The sequence below is a fragment of the Ptychodera flava genome, chromosome 20 (assembly GCF_041260155.1).
Source record: "Ptychodera flava strain L36383 chromosome 20, AS_Pfla_20210202, whole genome shotgun sequence".
Lineage (NCBI taxonomy): Eukaryota > Metazoa > Hemichordata > Enteropneusta > Ptychoderidae > Ptychodera > Ptychodera flava.
The window spans coordinates 26,009,913-26,033,491 of NC_091947.1; the positions used below are offsets into that span (position 1 = coordinate 26,009,913).

The window sequence follows — 23,579 nt, forward strand, 5'->3', positions numbered from 1 at the left end:
AAGGGCGCATGCGCTTGCGCATTCGTTCAAAAAGTGTTTATTCAATCACATGATCTAGCTAAGCCAACCACAAAACTTTGAAGGTCGGGCAAAAAGGGTCGACCAATTTATTGTCGTCTGCTGCATACTGCTCTGATGAAACTGTACTTAAAACTGAGGAAGAGCCCAGATCTGGTACGGGAGACTTCTACAGCATTATATCGTATGTGAGTATCATAAGATTCATGGCTTATTCCTTGCCTCAGATGTCAGGTTCGCTGACTGCCAACATCGAACTAACTGCGCGGCGCTGCTCTTGGCCGGGGCGGGCTCTTGGCACTCACGGTCGGATGGATTTTACTTTCTACAAATTACTATTCGAGTACCTACTTCATACTTCAGCAGACCCATAGGTTCTTGAAAAGTTGCTTAGGTAAGCTACTGGTATCCGAGGCAAGGCCTAGCATTTAGTACGTATCGGCACTTAAAGGCTATCTCATATAGAAATAATCCATACCTTTGATTTTGCAGTACACTTATGCATATTTTTTGACAAATTGTGTAGCCTTTGATACACTGCTATTTCAAACATGCTACTCCTAAAACTCTAAAACATTCCTTTACAAATGAGGTTTAGGTTGTGTGAAGAAAACTGTGAGTTGCTAAACTGCGCAAAGCAACTACAAAATACATATGTGAAAAGCGCTAAGAAAAACTGCGTCAGCGATTTTACAGGTTCTTTTAATAGTACCGGTAACTCTCGGTAGGGCCCTACCGAGAAAAATCGATAAAAATGGGCGGAGCAAAACATAACTAATATGGTATCTTTGTGAACAAAAAGTAGCAAATTAAAACAGCTGGTTGAACACCTCCAAAAATAGAACGTGCACGCCACATAATGTAAACATTGACTGCACGGTGACTTTACGTATACTATTTTCACCCAATTTTACGGTTTACTTTCCATACGATACATCCACTCATTTCCCCCATAGGTTTGTCTTGAACATAGACTTTTTCGAAGTCTTACTGGAGCAGAGGTTCGGCGCGGCGTCGCCTCGGATTTGCACAAACCGTGATGACGTTGCCAGGCGATCGATCGACACTCCTTAGATCTCATGCGTCATGGTATACGTTTCTCGTCCGAAAACGAAGCGTTTGTCATTGTATTCTGCGCGTTTTTGAATGATTCAACATAATGCATATCATGGCAGTGGCAATAGCTATCCGCATCTTTGTATACGGGTAAACGATGCAGAAATCCAACGAGTAGTTTTTCTGCCACGGGATCTATTATCGGAGTTTTCCTCGGCTCTGAGTCAGTCATAGTGTACATCACTCTTGCAGGGAGTCTTGATTGCAGTCGTATTTGCCTTGATAATGAAGCACCGTTTTGTCCAAACATCGTCCTAGAAATACCGCATTTCAGGAAAGAACGGGAAAAATCAAAACAGTTCTGAAAGACAGCAAATTCGCCTACTAGATGTCCAAATTTATCGAGTGTGGTTATTTCAATGGACGACGTTGGGCATTTACCACAATGCTCGACGGCCAAGTCTACCAAATTTTGTAGAGCTTTTGTCTTACAAACAATCCTTTCCTCATTCTACCTTAGTTTAGCGAGGCAGGGCTGTGTCTCCATTATAAAACGTAGTTTTCCACAGTTCTTGGATGGTAGTTGTAGTTTCCTTTTCAAAATTTCGTTGTCTCATGAACTCGGCGCTGTCGCGGATGGGAGGGTACCGACGACTATTCCCCCGGCTTCGATTACAAGTTTTATGGTGACCGAAATGAAATGTGGTGTCGATTTGTTGTCTTATGATTATTTCAAAAAGCTTCTGAAAAATACTTATTTTAGAAATCAAACCTGTTAATATTTAATCACCTAAAATAAAATCAGAATAAAGTGATCGCATGATCTCTCGGAGTATTTATTTCAATGTTCATCCCTCCTTATAAAATGGTGAGTTCTAGTATTTCGCTACTTTGAACGATCCCGCCAAAATCGAGTGCACTTGCACTTCTACACTCTCACGCAGTCGCGATACTAGTTCATTACAAACGCGTGGTAGTCAGAGTCAGACTAATCACACTATGTCAACTGGCTTTATGAAGATAGCGGTCACTGATGAGCACTAGAGGTAGCCTCGGGAATTTTCTTTGCCAGGAATGAATTGGAGCTAGCTGTGATGGGGATCGAGCGCGGACATTTGAGTGCAACTTATGGGACTGATTGATACGGTGACCACAGCTGCCGCCGGCGACGTTTGTCAACTCGAAGTCTGATCAGCATAAGTGACCCAGCAGTGACGACCGAATATGCCGAAGGCGATAGCAGGCCTCAAAAAACCCCCAGGTTTTGTCAGCACATTGGATTCTGGAGGCTACTTGTTTTGTGTTACATAGGCATGCACGGCTTTAGATCGGGAAAGAAAATGTATATCACTTTTGGAAACAGCTAAGCGTAAGCGATAGTTACGCATATCGCATTGCGATGATTGCGCTTTCAACAGTACGTTGACTCGAGGGTAAAACTTGAAATTTGAAAAGAAGACAGAAGATATACAGACAGTGTAGCTGTGTAGACAAAGTGAGAGATCATGCCAGAATTTGTGCTGGTACTTGTCCGTGGTCTCAACCCGAACATACCAGGCGTTCTTTATGTCGGGCATAAATGACAGTATAGGCCTTCCTGTCTGTAAAATGTACGGCTCAGGTAGGCCAACATAAATGAAAACGGTCCTTTTCAGGACCAACAAATTTTCCAAAAAGAGAACTACCGAATCAAATGTGTTTGCATGTATTTATTATACACAGTGTGTGTGCGTTTGTATCTTTCGGTACTCTCCGAGTATTTGGTGTTTTTTTTCCCGCGTTGAACAATCAACGCTACGTACGTAAAAAGTAAACAACGTATCGCTCTGACTCATTTGCAATTTGCATATCATGTCAATCATGCAGATTCAAACTGAACATCGAACGTTATACCGGCGATATTACGGCAAATATTTTATCCTTTTCCTGGTTCCAGACGTCATTTCAAACTTAACTTCATCAAAAACCAAGTATATTGTGCCCAAATACTAAAATATACACATATCCCTCAATTTCAAAGAAAAAAAATTAATCGGTAGATTTCTAAATTAACGGTTTTTATTGACGACGTCCAGAGCGTACCGAGTACGTTTGAATATCCCACCATTATGACCACTCTCGTAGGTTCTCGCGCTTTTATACGGGAGTTTACAGGTTCTTTTAATAGTACCAGTAACAGTAACTTACTAACTAACACAATGGAATAATCTTGCTATTCATCTTGAAATCTAGCAAATGAACACCACCGTTTCAATGTATTTTTCAACAAAATGATTTCTTATTCCATGTCTTTTGTGAATGTTTTAAGAAAGTGACAATTATTATAAGGGACGTTTTCGTGCATTTCAACATGCAAACCAATGAAATTGGCCGATGCTGTATACTAATGGGTAGTCCCCTGCTGTAATGTCATCTGGCATTGTAATCATGTATCAATGACACAAATCATAACAACTACGTACAGAAGTCACACTGTTTGATCAAATCCAATTTCTACTCGTATCTGTCAAATTGGCAAACATTTGAGATAAATTTCCCCACCATTTAAGATGAGCATCTGCACCATCCACCCACAGGTTGAACCGTTAAATAGTTATGGAACAAGCAAACATGCAGCATACAAGGTAAGAATCAGAGCCATTCTTATAGTCAATAAAATACTGCTTAGACTTTCTCAGTCTCTCGTGATAAAGCATTGGCATAGTCATTGGTCGATACAGTGATGTATCATCACATGAAAAACTGAACATATCTATGTCTCATTACCTACATATAATGTACTTATGACTTATTCTAGCCCTGTTGAGTTATTCTAGCCTAGTTTTTATTTTTTCTCCCCGTGAACAATAATACATCCAGCTCCTGAAACAGTAAGTTACAAGAGGACTATCTTACCCACCACCTCCTTACTATTGCTATTCAAAAATTACAAGGTTGAATTATTTCATTTCTATGAAAATCTTCCCTCAACTTTACAGGCGTTCTGATATGCAAGAGGATGATTTTGGCAGGGAAAACATCCACAGACAGGTACACCACATATACTAGCGCTGCTTAATTGATGAGCCAGAATACAAATTAGGAAAGCTCAGATGAAATCAAATGATCTTAACAAGAATGGTTTTGATGCCAGACTAAGGCTAGAGAATTCACTGGCCTAAGCATTTTGTAAAAATGATTAATATTTCTGATAAAAGAATTCACATTCTACAGGTGAGGAACAAATTGTTATGACAAGAGAGGTTTTCAGAGACAAAAAAATGGTGTTCATACAAGTTGGGGTTTAAAATAGAGACGTTGTGCAAGTTACAATCCCAAATGTGAATGCAGTAGATTTTAGTCAATATTCAGTGAAACAATATTGAGCCATAATTTGGCCAAAATAAGAAGGTGATTTGAGAGATCAGATATTTCCACTCTGATTCCACTTCACGCCATACCTTGTTGCAGTTCTGTTTTGCCTGTAGTTCTAAGTGGTTAAAGGGAGGGTGTTATGGGAACTGCGTGTGTGCAACTTTCTTATTTACAAACCATGTATTTTATGCGTCACGTCAACATAGCTGCAACATTTAAATTTTAGGATATTCATCTTGAACAAACATGTTTCAACTTTCATCAATCGCCAATGTAACCTAGATACATTGTTTACATCGGTTGTGGGGGTCCTCGGCAACCTTTGAGCAGAGTTCCAACGACACCCTCCCTTTAAGCTGGGCCTGATGGACTTGGATGTTGAGAAGCCTTTCTTAAAAAGTCGGTACATGTATATCTTGCATGCAAGGCAAGTACCGTATGTTTTGACTGATATTGGTAGTTTTTAAGTCCCATTTTCATACTTTTAAATCACTGAAAACAATATTTGCAGATTGTGAACCATGGTTCGCATAGCCATAGAGGCTCAGACATTGACTTTGACCACCACAAGGAAAAGAGTAATCTTGATGTCCTCCAAAAGGAGCTAGCAGAGATGAGAGAAAAAATGACAAAAGCAAGCGGTAAGCACAGATAAATATAATTTGTAATGGTATCGCTATCCATATTTGTTCATAACACTGGCATTCCATGTTCACTCTTGAAATATCATCAGCACTACATTGTTGGTGGCAAACATTTTTTTTGCATAACAATCCCCATCTCCTAATGAAAGTTAGTGCTTGGCTACTGTAATAGATAACAGACTTCCTTCAGTATGTTACATCTATGACACACACACAAATCTAGCATCACAAATTTAAAGTCATTTTAGTCACAGCACTCAGACCTAGACCTCATGAGGCTCACACAACCTAGGGCTAATAGAATTATGAATAATTGTCCACATTCCCATACTTATCGGGAAGTGTCCTCTGCACTGGTAACATAATACTTTGCCTAATTTAACGCTGGTGACATACCTGAATTACCCCTGCATGTAGGGCTTCAGGCCTGAGAGGATTGATGTAATAGTAGTGTCATATATTGACTGCACAGCTCTGTTAGAAGTTTTCTCTTTGAATTGCAGTAAAGTGCCATTTGTTGCATGTGGACCTTGCAACTCAATTCAACCCATTTTTGGTCGACACCATTCGCAGCACTGAGGAACAATGTCAGAAATGCATAGCAGCTGTAGAAAGCACTAGCAATGAACAGTAGTATATACTGTATTCCATGACATTCAAACAGAAATTTCTTAAAACTACAGAATCATTGGGCTGCAAATACATGTAACATGCGGAACACAATCTACGGACCAATATTTTGTATGATTATTACAATGAGATAAATTATACAATGTACAAAATATTTAATTATTTAAAACAATCTTTATTTTTTTTTATTTTGAAGATGTATGGAGACATGAAAAATATAATCTGTACACTTCTTTTGTCATGCCTGTAACAGCATTCCTTTAAATATTACAATAGTTTTTGAATATTTCATGTAAGATTTCCTTTGTGGTTTCATGGTAAATAAATTACTGTAAACTATTGTTTATAAAGGATCATTTCTCTGTCTGCTGATTAAGTTTTACATTTTGCTAATAAGTATTAAGAATGGCTATCTTTGTATCTCTTCATAAGAAGAGATACGCTCTTCAAAGTAGTGAATATATTCTCATCAAAACCTTGAAATTGGCAGTACATTAAATATGTGATATTAAAGCTGTCAAATTTACCCTTCCAGGAATGTCTGCTTCTATTTTGGTTTGTTTGGTCTCGCATAAAGCTCTCAGAATGTAAGTTTCTCTTTTTAATTTTAATATCCCTGTATGCAAGTCACATAAAGAATATTATTAATGATTGACTGTAATAAAAGGAGACAAGGTGGCTATCCAAACATTTACCTCAACATACAGACTGCTCTTTATAAAATCTTCTGTGATGTGGAAGCAAATGAAACTTAAATCTTCAGAAGCTGACATGATATTTTGTACAGTTTGGAGCAATAGGACTCAAAAGGTCAGCTTCAATGACACTTTTTTCTAATTATAGAAATTGAAATCTGGTGAGCACAGTATTTCAGACCTGCAATATGAAGTTTAAAAACCACACACAGGCTTGCCTGTTAACTTGTTAAAACTATACGGGAAAACCATAAAAGTACTGAAATATACAGCAAATAATGTCTGTTCGTCTTAATGATGAACATGTAGTGATGATTTGGAACTGACCATAAAAAGTGAGGAAATGAACAACAATAGGAAGAATATTTTGTCCAGTTTGGATATTCACAAGCTGCCCATGGTTTATAGAACATCAGATTTGATTGCCATGCTTCTGAATGTAATTCTTGCTCCTTACAAGAAAAGGTATAAAGAAATAGCACAAAATGGTTGGCCAACATCATCTGTTATTGCTGTTACCAGTATTGTTTACTTTGGATCACAAATAACATTGCAATCTTACAGTTCAGTAATGTCAAGAAAAAAGGGTAACAATCTCACACTTCACTGGAGTTTGCTGTTGTTCCCTGTTCAATGCACCTAGGCTGTAACATTTTCAACCCTTTTTTTTGAGAAACCTTCCCAAATAGGGCATATACCGGTAAAGTTTGATTTTAGTCAGCACAACTTGAGGCATTTCTTCTCCTAGGAGTCGGAGGTGGCTTAAAATCCCTATACACATCATGATACCAGTTACTTTCTACTAATTCATCTGCATTCGGTCTCTCCCTTGGAGTGGATGATAGCAGCCATTCAGCAAACCTTGCCTGTCAGAAATGAGCAAAGTAGAGAGAACTAGAAATTTATGGTCTGTGCTATGCAGTAAATATGTATATAGAATACAAAGGGATGCATTGTCATTATGTAGAGATACCATGCGTCTGTTTACCTTGTGCATATTCTACCCAAAAGCAAAGTTTGCTATACAAACCTTAATTTAACCCAGATTAGAGGGATTAGTAACTACTACATATATCCGAGGGAACCAAGTGTTTCATGCAAATGACCTTGAATCTGTTAATGTTGGCACTGAGGTCAAGAGGAGCCCATTGCTTATTGTCCCAGGCTTCATCATGAAAACATATAAAGTACAGTATCTCTGGTACAAGTATCTCTGGTACAAATGTGTACAAAAGTCTAGCACCTGATATTCTCCAAGACATTGGCACATAGTGAAAAGGTGACAGAGTGATACTGTCCAAGGTACCAGGACCTGGACATTTCTACTTAACAGAATCTCAGGGCAAAACATTCTACTTCATGAGTTTTAATAGGAGGGGAACACAATGTGGTGGCATTTTGGGGCAGGATTGTCGTATTGTTACAAATTGTCTTCCCAATCAGAAAGGATTGAATACTCTTTTGACTGAAGTTGCTCCTGTGTAACACGATTGGAACTAATTTGGGAGAATAGGTTTTATCAAAAGTGTAAGTTGCCCTTTGGTTGGAAGTTGCAATATTACAAATTACCCATAAAGATAAGTGAATTGCAAAACAGAAAACGTACATGTAGATGAGCTTCAATTTACTGATTAAACCAACATTACTGCAAATTCTTCCACATAAGTTCCAATCATGTTGTATGTGTAATTGTCATGGTCATAGATATCACATGGTAAATTGACAAGACTCCTAAAAATTCACTTGAAGCTCAGTGAAAAGCCAGTAAACAGTCTTGGATGGATATGGGACTATCTCAGATTGTTGCATAAGTTGAAAAAGCGAAATTCATTCGTTTACAGCAGGAGGGGGTTTGACCTCCATTAAATTAGTGAACTTCACTTTCGCACTTTTATTTTGTGATTAAAAATTGAGCTCTAACTATTACCAACTTGTTAGTATCATGCTGGTGGTTCGTTCTCAAATATGATTTATAACTTGGTGATGTAATGTGGTCAGGGAAACATATTCTTCAGTAACTATAGCAAAATGCTACATTGTACTTTTAGACAGACATCAACATTTTGCACCTTTGAACTTGCGTTAAGGGGAGGAGGTTTTAATGTAAGGAATTTCATTTCTTGAACTTATGTGACAATCTGAGACTGTCCCTAAGCTAGTTGACACCTATTGAAAGTCATACAAAATCACATATCATATTCCATGATATTTGAGTCCCTTTTGCATGATTCAATCTTGCACACTGTGAGAGAATATGACAATTAACCCTTTTCCTGCCAAGTCGGTGAAAATCCGCTTGAAATTCGTGTAGCCAGAATCTAAGCACTGGTGACCGTTATTCTCCCAACCCGGTGGAAATCGGGCCTTTTTGGGTACCCCCTTTCCTGCCAAGTCGACGGCACTACGTTTTGCTATCCCCTGTGCGTTTAGGGGTCATCCGAGGAGAGGTTTTCTGACAAGGAACGCCTTTTCCCCTCGAAATGGGTTCGCACGGAGTCGATAGACAGGGAAAGGTGCAGAAACCTGTCCGCCAGTCCCCCACACCCGAGGGGGCTGGTTTTTTTTTACCGCTTTTTAGCGGACTTGGCAGGATAGCATGGTGACGTTTTCTGGCGGAGTTGGACGTACTTGGCTGCCTGGCACTATAGAGATTGCTGCCGAACTTGACCAACTCGGCAATGCTAATCTAGAAGGCTACCTCTTGCAAACGACTTGGCAGATATGCCGATGGTGCGAGACAAAAGTCACTTATTCAGTTGTGCGTGACTGAAAATGAGAACGTATTTTTGACGGGACGGCTCGACTTGTTCCTCCGATGGAACGGATATGAACGACTCGGAAATACCATTACAAACTGGTGTCCGACGTACTAAGCTGGGCTTCAGCTCTGCAAGTTCAAGCCAGGCAACGTCCTTCACCGCCTTGGCCGTGCCATTCAATGGATGTAGCTTTGGATTTTTTATTTATTCCATCGTCCGAAGTATTGGCTCTGGTTTGCAGGCAAACGTATCCTCTTGCCGACACATTGGTAACTACGTACGCTGTTTGCGTACAGAGAATTCAAAAGGGCACATAAGGTCAATGCGTAGTGACTGCTACGGGGATACCGCCTGCATTTAGCAGGGACTGCTTTTGTTATGCAAACCAGCTAGCAGTACAATATGGCTGCCAGGCATGTGGACACGTCGATGGCTAGAACAATGGAAGCATATTGCGTTGCACCCGTGCATCGCAAAAGTGAACTGAAGACTTGGGTGTAGTGACTGGTTATCACTGGTTAGCTGCAGCCCAAGCCATGTCGGTACAAACCCGTACCTGACTGAGGACCACTCGATTAAGTCAGTAATGAATGGTAACACTCGTAAACCAACTCCCAACTGAGCTGGCTAAACTACGTGGAGCTGTGCTTCAATGGCTCAGCCATGTCGTTAATACAACGGCAAAAACGTAGTTTTTGTGCTACACTGCCAAGTCGTTGAAGGTACGTATTCAATTGACCCTACCCTGGGGAAACAGGACAGGTTTGCCGGTGCTGCTGCACCCCCTAGCACGACCCTCAGGGTCTCTGACTAACAGACGAGTGAGGTGATGTTTGTGCCTAGCGGACGTGCGTAATACTGAAGGAGTTTATTTCCGAAAAAATAAACATGAAACGGCAATAAAATGACGCACTCCCAGGGGCAAACAAAGCCGGTGACCTCAATTTTTTTCTGCAGTAACCCTTTAGCTCCTTCCCCTGTCTACGGGCATGTAGAAATTATCGAAGTCTAACACGTATAAGTACGGCTAAAACTACCCTGAAAATGGGCGATTTCTGCCAAAATGCCTGGCAGGATAACATGCAGGAGAGCCAATCTTTTGCAGGCACATATTATGGGGCGGTTTTCTACTGACTTGGCAGGATAACGGACAAGGGCGCTCGGCAGGAAAAGGGTTAAAGCACACCAATAAAACAGCTAGCCAAGCACTGATCACCTTGCTCATCATGTTTATGATGGATTATTAACAGCCTGTAACTTGCACCGCTTCAAACAAAATTCTGCTCTCTCTGTCTCTCCTCACTCCATGTTAGTGGAAATAAATAGAATTGATGCACTTTTAATGAAGAGAAAAAGTATTTTCTATCCAAAACCGATCAAATTATTCTTACGTTGAGCTTTCAACACCTAAAAGGCAAAATTCCACAGAAAAATGAGTCTTACCTGTACAGGGTTGGTTTTGACAAAGTTTTGTGGGAATTCTTGTCTTTTGGCATTCATCATAACCTGTAGGCATTTGCAGAAATTACAACAATTATTATCTTCCTATATCATGGCCATGGTCCAATTTTACCTGCTTTGGAGCAATTGCAACAAATACATCATTTGAACTCCACTATGTCAGTAATGAACTTGTGTTTTATGCAACCAATGTAACATTAGTGCTGACTTAAAAACTCAAAGTTGGTGGTAAATCAAGTAACTTGATCATGTCTCACTTTTATTCTATCATTAACCCGATGATTTACAAGGACAAACCTGGTCTGATTGTCTTACTTTTATATTCAAAAGAGGGAGCAATAGGTATCACTATGTATATATGGGTTTCACTCTTGCAACCTTTCTTTTTGTTAAAGCATGATAATCAATAATCAGTGGTCACATTGGTAATGACCTGTGGCGCATTACTACTTGAGTTGTGATGATGCTTTTCCTATTGCACTGCAAAGCATTTACGACATGTTCATAGATGGACTGGAAAAACATGGTCCATCTATAGCCAGTTGTGAACTTGTTTCTCTGTTCTGTAAAGTAATACCCCCCTTGAGCATTTTGTATTGTAATTCGTGCAAAAAGATGCAGACAAACTGCCCATGCATGGCAATACTTCAGTGCTCACCTGAATTCTCTCAGATTGTGTTGCAAATGGATACATCATTTCAAAGAAGATAAGTCCCAAGGTAAATATGTCAACTTTGTGACCATACTCTTTCCCAGCAATCTGAAGTGAAGAAGACGTTGTAAAACGATAACAGCATTATGACCCGTGATAGATACTGTACACTTTATACCTCTAGCCTCATTAATGTTGTTAGGAAGTGGCTCATTCATTTTGTGCTTGGTCATTTCTCCCATAACTACTTTATAGTTTTACAACCAATTTAGTTGGTAAAGTCAAGATGAAACAATACTGCCTTAACCCTTTCACCACCGTGGTTTGGACCAATCCTACTGTTTGTCTATGGTAAAGTTACTTCTTCTATAGAAGGAAATCGGAGCAAAAGACTACTCAGATTACTGCATTTGAAGGTGGGGTCATTCTCTTCGGTAAGCTCATGGCCTACAATCAAAATTAACATCAGAAAGCAGTCTTCCACTCCACTGTTAATGATCGGGCAAAAGACTACTCAGATTACTGCATTTGAAGGTGGGGTCATTCTCTTCGGTAAGCTCATGGCCTACAATCAAAATTAACATCAGAAAGCAGTCTTCCACTCCACTGTTAATGATTAAGGATAAGGATATATTATGTGGTGTGTATGAATAATGACTAGGGTGAAGTTCAGTCCCATAGCACATTGTTTCTGCGTGGACGTAAGTTGTGCAGAATATTTTCATAAATACTTCTGGTAAAATTTGTCCCATTCATAGAATTGGAAGTTCTCTAACATTACAATATTTATTAAACAAAGTTCATGATTGCATACATATGTACCTGTTCTGGGCTCATGTAAAGCTGTGTTCCAACTTGATCAGTGTGCTTCCTCTCAGGCGCATCTTCAACAGTTCGACCAGTTGCTGGCTGGATGTCCACCGCAGTCACTAGGCCAAAGTCCCCAACTTTCACTAACCCATCCATAGAAAAGAATATGTTTGATGGCTGGTGTAAAGGAAAACTGGGAAGCTCAGAATAGCAACAACAATAAAATGTCAAGGATAAGCATGACGTAACTAAAACATATTAATGCTTTAACCTCATTTCATATCAGGCTTTGGTAAAGATTTTAACCTCTTACTTATAAGAACCTCAAACTATAATGACAAAAGTACACAAAGTTATTGTTAGTCATGACACTTGTCACAGGTGAAACTAACCTTCATATTAAAATTCTGCGGTATGACTTGAAAGATGACATACCTTTAAATCCCTGTGAATCATGCCAAGCTCATGAACATAATGTACAGCACTAACGATCTGCTGGAAGATATGTAAAACTTGCTGATTATCTCTATTTACAGTGTGCTCAAGCAACCAGTCTTTCAGGGTCTCCTTCTTACACAGTTGCATTTGTATGTAAAGGTATGCCCTTTGTATGGGGGTTTTCACATTCCTCTCAGCTGCGCAGAGTTTATTTTGAGGAGTCCTGTCGCCTTTTGAGCTCTGCACTTGTGCCTTGTCCACTGTGACACCTGCCAGTGAACTACTGTTCGTAGTCTCCTGTTTGTTGGCAGTGGTATTTGAGTCTGATTCTGTGGCACTTGCACTGAGCTTGTCACCACAGCCGGAGTCTTCAAACACAACACTGTAAGAGTCACTTTTCTCTGTCTTAGAATAATTACGAAATGGTACATTGTTCAGAGTGTCCCCACTTGAGGAATCAGAACTTTCATGATCATCTTTAAAATCTATCCCAAAGGAACTCCCAGTCACTTCATCATGTAAGTTGTTGCCGTGGTAATCAACACTCCAGGAGCCGCTTTCATCTTCATCATCTTCAAGATCCATGGGCACAAATCCACCACTTGCTCCAGTGATAACACCACTGTTCTGCCATTCTGAATCATTATCACTGCCACCAAATGGCTTAGTCTGGGCTTCAATGACCTCACTAGAGGTTTTTCCTTTCAGTCTGGGTGATTCTCGAATGAGTGACACATCCTTTGTGTACTCTGTGTAAGTGTTGAACGGTGTTGTTGAGTCACTGTCATTCAACAGATAAAATTTTAATATCACATACTGAAATTTTGTAGATGAGTGAAAGCAAAACTGATCAGATGAGCTTGGAACGCACTGCATGGTAAACACTGAGAAATGTGAGTGAGTGACCTATTAGAAGTTCTTGGTGTTTATGAGCATTTGAATCAATCACTTGCAGTTGTAATCATTCTTCCTGCAGCCACCATCAGTAAACATCACAAAATTACGTACAGTGATAGTCTCATACATGTACTTGAAGAGCCTCCTCTGTCACATTTAATAATTGAAGTATTACACGTTAGTATCATAACGAGTTAAATACTCTGCAAATCCAAAGATGACTTAATACCAATACATGTACATGTACCAGTGCCTTACATTGTGCAGTGTATATGACGATGGCTAAACAAACAATATAAGCACTACATGAGAGAACTTTAAGTGAACATTTACAGTCACAAAAGTTCCACATAACCTCAGCTTTAGTAAAATACATGGAGATTTTCTTTTCCTGTGCAATTTCATGGCACAAATACCTCACTTACCCATTTCCAAGTGATTTGTCCTTTTCTTCTTGCCAGCCAACTGGTGGTGTTTCCAACCATGTGGCATAATATCTGACAATATTATTGTGTTGTAATTTAGCGAGGGCTTTAACCTCTCTCAACACTTTCTCCCTGGCCTTTTCCCTTCAAAATGTAAAGACACCAAAGTAGATGAAATTGATGCTAGGAAAGAAAAAACCTGTGGATATTGTGAAGATCTTTAGTATGAAGAATTTTATAGACTACACATGAACAACTGAGTGATTTGTCTTATAAACAATAAAATACACACTAAAATATTTTGTTTCATGGGCATTGGTTGTTAATATGCAGCAAATTAATGGGAGTCTCATACAGCAGTCTGCATACTTCAGAGTCAACAGCAGTTTTTCATCGAACAAAATTGAGGTAAGGTGAAATATTCATGTATACATTTTCTTGTTTTCAATGCAAATGAGAGCTTTATCATCATTTTGGATGAAAATAATGACATTTGTCAGAAAGAAAGCACTCTCCATGCATGCATCTCATCTCTCTGTTTTCCGACACCAACTCCTTATAGCTGCAGAGGATGGTTCATCCTGCATATTCATTGAAAGAAAGCAGGGTACCATTGGTATTACTATGGTCAAAACTTTCCATTAAACTGACTGTGAATAGAAATAGCAGATTGCCAGAGGGTAAGATGATTGATTATACATGAAAAAGTTGGGACTTGTGCTATTGAAAACCTATGCCATAAGTGAGACATTTTTCAAACTCAGAAACAGCTTCCACTTTGGTGGTGTTTGTGAATTGGTTTGGACACATTCATCCTTCTTTCTAGGCTGGTCTATCAATCATAAGTCTAAATGCTAACTTTGACCAAGTCTGGAGTTGAAATAGTTGAATATGCAGCTGACATCAGTTTTTGTGATTACCTGTCAGGAAGAGTAATTCTTTTAACAGCATACTCGCTATCATCTAACTTGTTCTTGGCCTGAAACACAATTCCAAAACCACCTTTTCCTAGGCATAACTGCTGCTCAAAGTCTTCAACGTATCTGCAAAGAGACACAAGAGTAGCAATATGTCACACACCATTATTTCGCAACTCATGTCAAGCACAGTGCCCAGAAAAGAGCTAACTTGACTGTGTGCATTTCTTGATGTGTACTCTTGCCCTGTGGCAATTAATGTTGTTGACCTTACATATCCTGTGTTGTCTAGCACCTCTTTTGGTACATATATATATACGGTACGATTCTGCAAAGTCTAGCATCAATCAATCAATCAATCAAACATAATTTATATAGTTCCAGAATCCAAGAAAAAAATATCTGTTCATTCTGCACAGTAAGCTAGTTTGAAAAGATGTGTCTTAAATTTGTTTTCGAACGTTTCCAGACTTAATGATTGACGAATTGCTTGCGGTAAGTCATGCCATAGTTTTGGAGCTCAGTTAAAGAAAGCACGACTGCCATATGTCTTGCATTGCTTTTCTGTCAAAGCCATGAATCTGCCTATTTGACTGTGAAGGACTCTAGCCAAGCAAAATTATGTCACTGGTGACTTTTGAAGTACCGTAAATCACAAAATTTGTCGCTCTAGTAATTAATTGGCAATGAATGCCATAGGAGTTATTTAATTCTTATATACTATGCCCACTTATGGCACACAGCTTAGTTTCCTGGATACTGGTCATGTACGTGACGTAGGTCAGCCTGAACATGAGGATGCAAGTTACGTAATTTTGCTAGACTGGAGCTTAGTCTTTGTGAAATATTAGTTAGCAATTTTTAGGGCTTTGAAAATGCAATGCACAACGCTAGGTGTACTGGTAAGTTGTGAGTAGAATCATACTAAAACTGTGGAGAAGTTGAAACAATATCTATGTGCAACATTCTCCATAAGAACTCCATTAATTAATATTGACAAATTGCACGACTATGGGTTGAACCATCATGACAGTTTCATGTACGAGTATTTCAAAATTAAGGGCATACACATATCAACTGTAACAATAAAGACTGAATGCTGTGTAGTGTCACTGAAGACAACATTAAAATTCACAGAAAGCCCACCTACACTGATTATACCAGCAATGGATTGCTGCATATGCTAAGGAGAGGAAATTATACATATTAGTCCATTATTTACTTGACTGTTTCAACACTAGACAGTAACTTCGCACAACTTCATGTTAGAGAAATAACGAAGGTGTTAACTATGATTCCCGGCAAAGTTTCTTTTAAAGTGGCTAAAGATGATGTTTGTACCTGGACTTGTATTCTACAGAATCACTGGTTGTGTTGGTTGGTGTGTTGGCTGGTTGGTTATCTGCAGGACTCTGTGATGGCATCGGTGTTATCTCATCATTGTTTCGGGTGTTTTGAATCTCAGCATTTTGTTTCAGCTTCCTTGAAATAATATCAGCCAACATAGAAAGCAGGATGCTGACCTGTAGAACCTCTTTCCTGTGATTTTTGAAGAGCAGAAAATGTCTCAAGATTATACATTATAATATTTTTTTTCATTAAAAATAACGTCAGCAAACCCTTCCAAACAATGTGATCACAGTAAAAATTTCAATATGGTGGTTATCATGCAAAACTTGTTTGTTTAAGCACGCTTCAAGTATACATTATATGTATACACAGTGCAGCAAGTCTTTGAAGTCCATATCGTTGTTTTTATGACATAACAAAAGCCCTGCTAGCAAATGTGTTATCAGTATCACAGCAACTTTTCAATTATTACGCTGTTTAAGTGAGCCCTATTTCTGTAATGGTCAATTAGTTGCTAGTAATTTTTGCCATAATTGCACAATATAACTCTGCCTTTCATACTGTAAATGAAGTTATTTTTCCAAAGAAAGGAAGAAAGACTTACCACCATTCCCATATTGATACAGTCAACAATATATCCCAGTGGTTATCACTAGCACCAATGGATTCATTCCCTTCAAAATTCTGTTTATCTTTCTTGCGATGATTGTCCTTAACTAACTGAACAGGTGTCTGGTCAGTGAATAAGTAATAACCACTGTCTGTTGGCCAAAGAAATGAATAATTACTATGCGTAGTTAAAGCCTTTTCATATAAATGTGAATTATTCTCAGAATTTTGTCATTCCTCGTTATGGTCTTGCTTGAAGTTAGTGCTTAACACTGCTTTTTATTTGTTACTTCTGTATTTATAAAATTGCTTTGCCTGTTTCTTTGGTATTTCTTTGACGGGATGTACACCCATACCCAATATTTACTATTTCCATAAATTCTGAACTTTGTCATGGTCAGCACGTCTACTTTTGAGGCACTGGTGATTTTACATGTATAAAAGATACCTGCCCATGATTTTCATCAATCAAGTTCTTTAATCTGTAGCCAGTGTGCCAAGTCTATGTCGAAATTGATAACATGAAATTGACAATGAAAATGTTTTTGAACATCTATGAAATTTACTTGATGAACAAACATCTCCACTTTATGCAAGAAGTGATTTTAGACAATACTACCATACAAGCCAGGGAAAACTCACCGAAAGGATACTGATTCATACAGGATTTTGTCTTGCAACCTTTATCCTCATCATCAACCACATGAGTGATCAATGCAGGGGTTCTAGATGGTGCTGTTGCTATATATGGCCGCCACATTACTTTTGGTCCAGCGATTAATTTCTGTCCATTTTTATTCTCATCAGCTGCACCAACAGCTTCACGTACTTCTTGCTTCATTTTGGTGGATCCTTGTATGTACATCTGTTTCTTATACATGCCTACCAAGAAAATTTTTTAAGTACTTCATAACTTATGAAAACTGGCTGCTTTGTGCCCTCTTTGCTATGTATTTATTAGCCAAGGGCATATGAAAACAGCTGTACTCAATGTTGAATATAGCCGTATCACCAAAATTATGTCACTGAGTGTAATAACAATCAGTTGGTTTCGGAAATACAACATCATGAGCACATCTCAGGCGTATCTGTATTCAACTCTACTGCAAGGTCTTAGAATTTTCTTATCTCTTTAAATACTTACCCATGTAAAGCATAGGTTTCATGTAGTCTCCAACTTCACTGTTGGTTTGCTCCTTCTCATCCATAGACAAAGCGGGTACATTGTTTGCTTCAAACAAATTGACATTTTCCACTTCTCCATCTTTCAGAGTCCAGGCTGATGCTATGGAACTGGGAAGCTGCAAAAACAAATGTCACAGTCAAATGTTGTGAAAGCTACATGTATTTAACTCTTGCATGGACCATTCGTGTACAACAACAATCTGCTTCAATAATAATAATAATGTGGTACCTTGGGTTGTTTTAAAGACTTTGATTCTTATTCAATGTTTTATGTTCTCATAGTCATACACACTATTAATCAAAATTTTAGTGCAACTAAGCTGAAGAGGAGTCAAATGTATCCAGTGCCATTATGCATCATTACAGAAAGGAATCATATTCTTTAATCTGTGTACCGATAGATAATGCTCATAAGATCTTCCAGATGCCAACATTCTGATAAATTGTAAATTAGGTTTTATAGTGTGAAGGGTCAGGCAACTGGACTAATATCATGTTAAAGGTATACAGTCACCTAAAATCTAAATAGGCCCATATATGGTCAAAGGGGTATTCCCTGGTATTTAAAATGCCCATGTGAGAGTGCTGTTTTTAAAAAGCAGCTACTCACTTAAAATCTGTGATTGGTTAGATTTTCTCTTTCCATGGTAACTGTGGCAAAATGGTTCTACTCCGGAATAAAAAGGACGCGATGCGTACGCCGTTCTACATATCCAGTACGCCCAAATAATCACGTGATGCCGGTACAAACAAACCCACATGTGTACTGAACGCGTATGGAAATACACGTCGTCTGTGCGCGTTTGCGCACATGGCTTTGTTTTGTACCGTGTCGATTCGAATTCCGGGTTTGGCAAATTGGAACAGGTGACTGTTTAATACATCTGTAGTCAATGGAAACAAGCACTTGTGTGAGAACCAACAATTGTGTACTGCCACTTTGAGCGATAACATCATTGCACATGTATACCCATGGCCAAAAAGCTGCTCAAAGTGGAGCACTACTCAAGAAACTACAAGTACTACATAAAAGGCACCTAACTCTGAAATCTAAAACTTTGCACTAACCTTTTTCTGCCACACCAGCTTGCCTGGATTCTGTCTGCTGAATGCCAGAATGATGCCTTCTGATACCACAAACTTCAAATTAGGATCAACACGGTAATCCTCATCATCATCAAAATAGAAATCGTATTCATCATAATCGCTGACTTCACATCCATCTTCATCATCGCATGTATGGGAGTACTTTGAATTAGTGCTGTCTTGACGAGCCTTGAGATATCTCACATTATGCTGACCTACACTGAAGTTCCATCTGTCAAGATTTGAAAAATTTCAATGTGAGTGAATTGATATTCAATACAGTCAGAAAGCTGTTGATCAAATCATAGATCCTCGAGAAAAACGGGATTTCTCGAGGGTCTATGATCAAATATACTCAGCATGGTCAAACAATACATCTCACTGGAAAATATATGTTAATACAAAATACAGATCCATTCAATTTTTGCATCAAAATGTTTTGAAGTTATAAACCTTTCTCTGAGATGAAAAAGTTGATTGGTTTTGGGAAAGAATATATTTTAGTATTAGAATGGTAAAAATGCAAGCTTGTTGCAAACTCAAAACTAGCCAGTGTTGAGTTTGAAATATGGGCTAGATGCTAGACTGCTTTACTCGAATGGTTCATACACAGGACCTACTTTTCTCCTCCTGTTCTTGGCTCAACCGCCCTGACAGTCTGATGGTCTCTCACTACCATTATAATATCTTCATTCTTTTGCTCTTCTCCAAAAGTGTGGCAACCACCAGCCGAACATATGTAGCGAAGCTGGAAAGAGAATGCTTCAAATTTGACCTCAGTGTTATTTAAAACAGAGTACAAATTTTCTCAGTACATCTCTTCATTTCAGAATTATCATATTCCATAACCCTTTACAAGGTACTAATTAAATAGGCTCTCACATGATGGAAAACAGAACATACAGCAACTTCCTCAATAGCTCCTGGAGTATCATTTTGCAACACATGGCATACTGAGGTAAAGTTAAGCAACACTGACATGTTCAGTTGCATACAGAAATTTGAAAAAAAATCAGTTACACACAAATGTTTGTCACTACATGAAGAAGATAGTGTGTGACAATAGAATGTACTGGTAAATACATCAAATACACATTTGTGTAGCTACCTTTTGTTTTGAATTAATGTCACACAAGGTATTAAGGTGGTTGGAAAGGCTATTTTTGCACCAATTCTTTTTCAGAGTTAATGTCAAGTTTCAAGTGTTAGAATCAAGATATTTAGTTCAAATTTTCAGGATAACTCCCTCAGTTAATATTTTCTCCAAAGAATATAAAAATTGTATATTTGCAGCCGTGATTTTGAAATATGAAGCAGTAAATATTAAAATTTAATTTTTCATATTTTTTTTACATATTTGAATTTCATAATAATTGGATAGTATTAATATTACCAAATTAGTTATAAATATGTTGACACTATTTATTGTAAGATTTGTACGGCAGGATTTGTAAATAAAATTTGTTTTTATGATTTTACATGGGTTTATATATCAAAAAATTATTAAAATTCTTTCAAATTTCAAAATGTTATTTTTCAAAAAGTACTTCAAATACAGGAAAATTGTGCCGTACAAATCTTATCTGTAACCTTGTTAATAGGCTGTAAAATTCCATGTCCATATCTCATTTCAAAGTTGGATTAAATTGGTATACAATTATGTAGGAAAACTGTTATTCTGTCAAAATGTTGAAAACAAGCCATATTTGCACCCCTCTTTTGAAGTCATAGAGCAGTTTTTTTTGGTTAATCTCACTTTTGACACCTCTTTGACACTCAAAGAATCTAAAAATGCATTTACAATAGCAGTCACTCACTCTGAATGCCAGCACCACCTTGTCAAACTTTCCTGAAAAACAGCAAATAATGACTTTCCCTTTTCAAACATTTTATTAAAAGCTAGGGGACCTCTACCATAGTTAATACACTAAAGACTCCCCAACTTCTTCTTATTTGGTCAGTTTTTCAGAAGTTTTAACAGGCTATAACTCTGCAATGCCTTTGTGCCCAAATGTGTCGTTTTTTTTATTCCACATAGAATGTTGACTACTTTTATATTTTAATAGTTTTGTTGAAATTTATAACTGACGCTCTAGCCTTTCCAACCACCTTACTGACAATAATACCTTCGTTAATAGCAACAAAATTGTAAATCCAGCTGTGAACATAATAAAGGATAAAGTGAATAAATGGTACTGTATACACCAGTACAAACATATTTTGCTTACCTGGCCTGTTCTGGCACTTATAGCATAGGTCTTGGTTTCTTTACCGCCAACAATCATGGAATCATCACTTAATTTGAAGGACGACTTCAGCAGGGATTCAGCTGTAAATGGCAGGGCTTCAACACTGTCTCCATCCCAGCTGTAAAGACCACCATCTAGGGAAGGCACCAGTCTTAAATGACGACCATTCTCATTCACAATCTGTACATGTATACAAACATATTCAGGTCAAGGACACTGAGAGACCAGTCACATAATTTTGATCAATGTGTATACTGACCTTTGTTTGAGCTATACTTTGAGATACATAAAGTCATACTGCCATCTATGTTGATTTTTGTTTGCCAATGTCAAAGTAACAACACCATACTCACAGATGTCCAGCTCTTTATTATAAGGGTAGGGATATAGCCAAGCGGTTTTGACTGATGATGCCTTGCTAGGTGAATCAGTGCCATACCTTGTGTGTTCAAATCTGTAGGCAATTACTGAATTTTTGCCTTTAGCAATTCAAACTAAGTTTTCTGAAATTTCTGATTATCAACATAATTACATACCATCAGTTTGTCAATGCTTGATGACAGCAATGGTCCAGTTCTGCATCCAGACTCCATAATACTTCACCATCTTGGTTCAAGTCCAATGCTGAAATCTTTCCATCCAATGTACTTACCAATATAAAATCCCTAGGAAATGTGTTAATATAAATCACAGTCTTAACAAATTTGGCATAGAGTGAATCTTATTAGATCATAATTCTATGCACGGTCCCTCCACATAGTGGAGCGAATGTGTTCTACAGTGTATGCCCTGGACTTTGATGATAATTCTTCCCTTGCACTTGTCCGTCTTGTTACTGGCATTTGATATATGCAAGGCGGTAAAGGATTATGATCTGAACATGCTTGTCCTAGAATTTCCAAAGCTATTTTAGCTTAGTTTTTCTTCATTTCAGGGCCCTGCTTCATTGTGCAGTATGATGTACATTGTATCTGCTACTGTGACCATTAAGTGGTATCACCGCCAGAGCTCAATGACAATAAATGTGACATACAGTTCTGAAATGGCCAACTACCAGGATAAAGCAACAATACACTCTAATTCAACAAGCAAAACAAAATCTTCCTAGGTAGATCTCTCCATACCCAACGATGACAACACCACAGACTATGTTTACTACCATAACGCATGAATGCCATTTACTATTCTCTTCTAAGGATCATTGTTTCAACTTGTCCCTCACTTTGTTTCGATATGCAAATCAGTTTCTTCACTAAACACCACCACAAATGCATATATGTAACCCTGCAGGCCTGGAGGATAATTCCGATGATTAGAAAGTGGCATCAAGTGGCAATAAATTTCAAGCTGATAATTTTTAGGTGTATTCCATACAATAAGCGTTTACTGATTTAGTTGCTTTATTTATTTGTTATTCATAGCTCAAATTTATTTTCATTCATTCATTAATGACTCCAAACTCATCCTTTCAACTTTGCCGAGGGTACTCCCGGCTTATCAATGCATTAACATCTACCGATACTATATATATTTCCAATAAGTATGCAAGAAGACTGATGGGCGTTGGTAACAGTATTACTGTGAAAATCACTTTATGAAAAGCTTGCGTATTCTATCATGAAAATTGTTTGTTGTCATTGTAGCATAATGTTAGTTATCATAATAAGACCCGGTTTCAGTCTTGAAACTAAAAATAAAGGAGTTTCCTACACTACTAAGGCATGCGAACGTAAAATACTGCCGTGACTTAGAAGGGAAAATACTTGACTTGACCCTAACCATGGAGCTACCAAAAAGCTCCATGCCCCAACAAAATGTGTACCGACAGCAAAAGCAAAGCAAACCAACGCAGTGCTCGGGCTTCGAAGCTTCCAAAGGACATGCCAATCCAACAACATCTGGAATCTGCATGTTGGCCGTTTGTGTTTACATAGAAAGTCGAACTTCTGAACTTTGTCATCATTGGTTGAGTAAAAATAAAGCTGAGACTAAAATTAAAAAGCATCTGTTTATACCTTTATGAAGATTGTCATACTTGCTATGGGCGAACTGTTCCTCGTTGCAACCTGTTTCACCACCGTCGTTAGAGCTTGTGCTATCGTGGGCCTGTGCATCGGCGATGTCAACATTGCTCCCGTCGGCACTTGCTGGTCCCGTTAGCGCCAAAACGGCGATAGACGTGAAAAAAGAACACCATTTTAAAGCCCATGCTCTTTTCCTACGTTTCCCCATCCTCGGGCGTTCAAAGACTGGAGAGAATTCCAGAAACTTCGGCTCATGTTAGCAGCACATCATGCGATGTCGTCACCTTGTTTTGGGGAGTCCCAGCGAATGTGACAACTTC

General features: G+C 38.4%; 2 protein-coding genes across 3 annotated transcripts; one reads left to right on the forward strand and one right to left on the reverse strand.

Annotated features, from left to right (window-relative positions):
- Positions 1-64: 64 nt before the first annotated feature.
- LOC139120427 (uncharacterized) lies at positions 65-5,863 on the forward strand. Of its 2 annotated transcripts, none has more exons than XM_070684827.1 (5): positions 65-206; positions 3,651-3,698; positions 4,053-4,104; positions 4,940-5,069; positions 5,576-5,863. In XM_070684827.1, exons 2-5 carry the CDS (start codon positions 3,670-3,672, stop codon positions 5,704-5,706), a joined length of 342 nt encoding a protein of 113 aa, XP_070540928.1. In that variant the 5' UTR covers positions 65-206; positions 3,651-3,669; the 3' UTR covers positions 5,707-5,863. The 2 variants fall into 2 exon arrangements, with proteins under 2 accessions (XP_070540928.1, XP_070540929.1); XM_070684828.1 differs by having other exon boundaries at positions 65-202.
- LOC139120425 (eukaryotic translation initiation factor 2-alpha kinase 3-like) lies at positions 5,857-23,579 on the reverse strand. Its single transcript, XM_070684825.1, has 16 exons — positions 23,252-23,579; positions 21,772-21,902; positions 21,215-21,415; positions 19,607-19,734; positions 18,969-19,218; positions 17,860-18,016; positions 17,358-17,597; positions 16,711-16,867; positions 16,098-16,295; positions 14,760-14,882; positions 13,840-13,983; positions 12,515-13,298; positions 12,092-12,256; positions 11,276-11,377; positions 10,600-10,662; positions 5,857-7,263 (listed from the first exon to the last, which is right to left on the reverse strand). The coding sequence occupies exons 2-16, from the start codon at positions 21,826-21,828 to the stop codon at positions 7,111-7,113; spliced, it is 2,922 nt and encodes a 973-aa protein (XP_070540926.1). The 5' UTR covers positions 21,829-21,902; positions 23,252-23,579; the 3' UTR covers positions 5,857-7,110.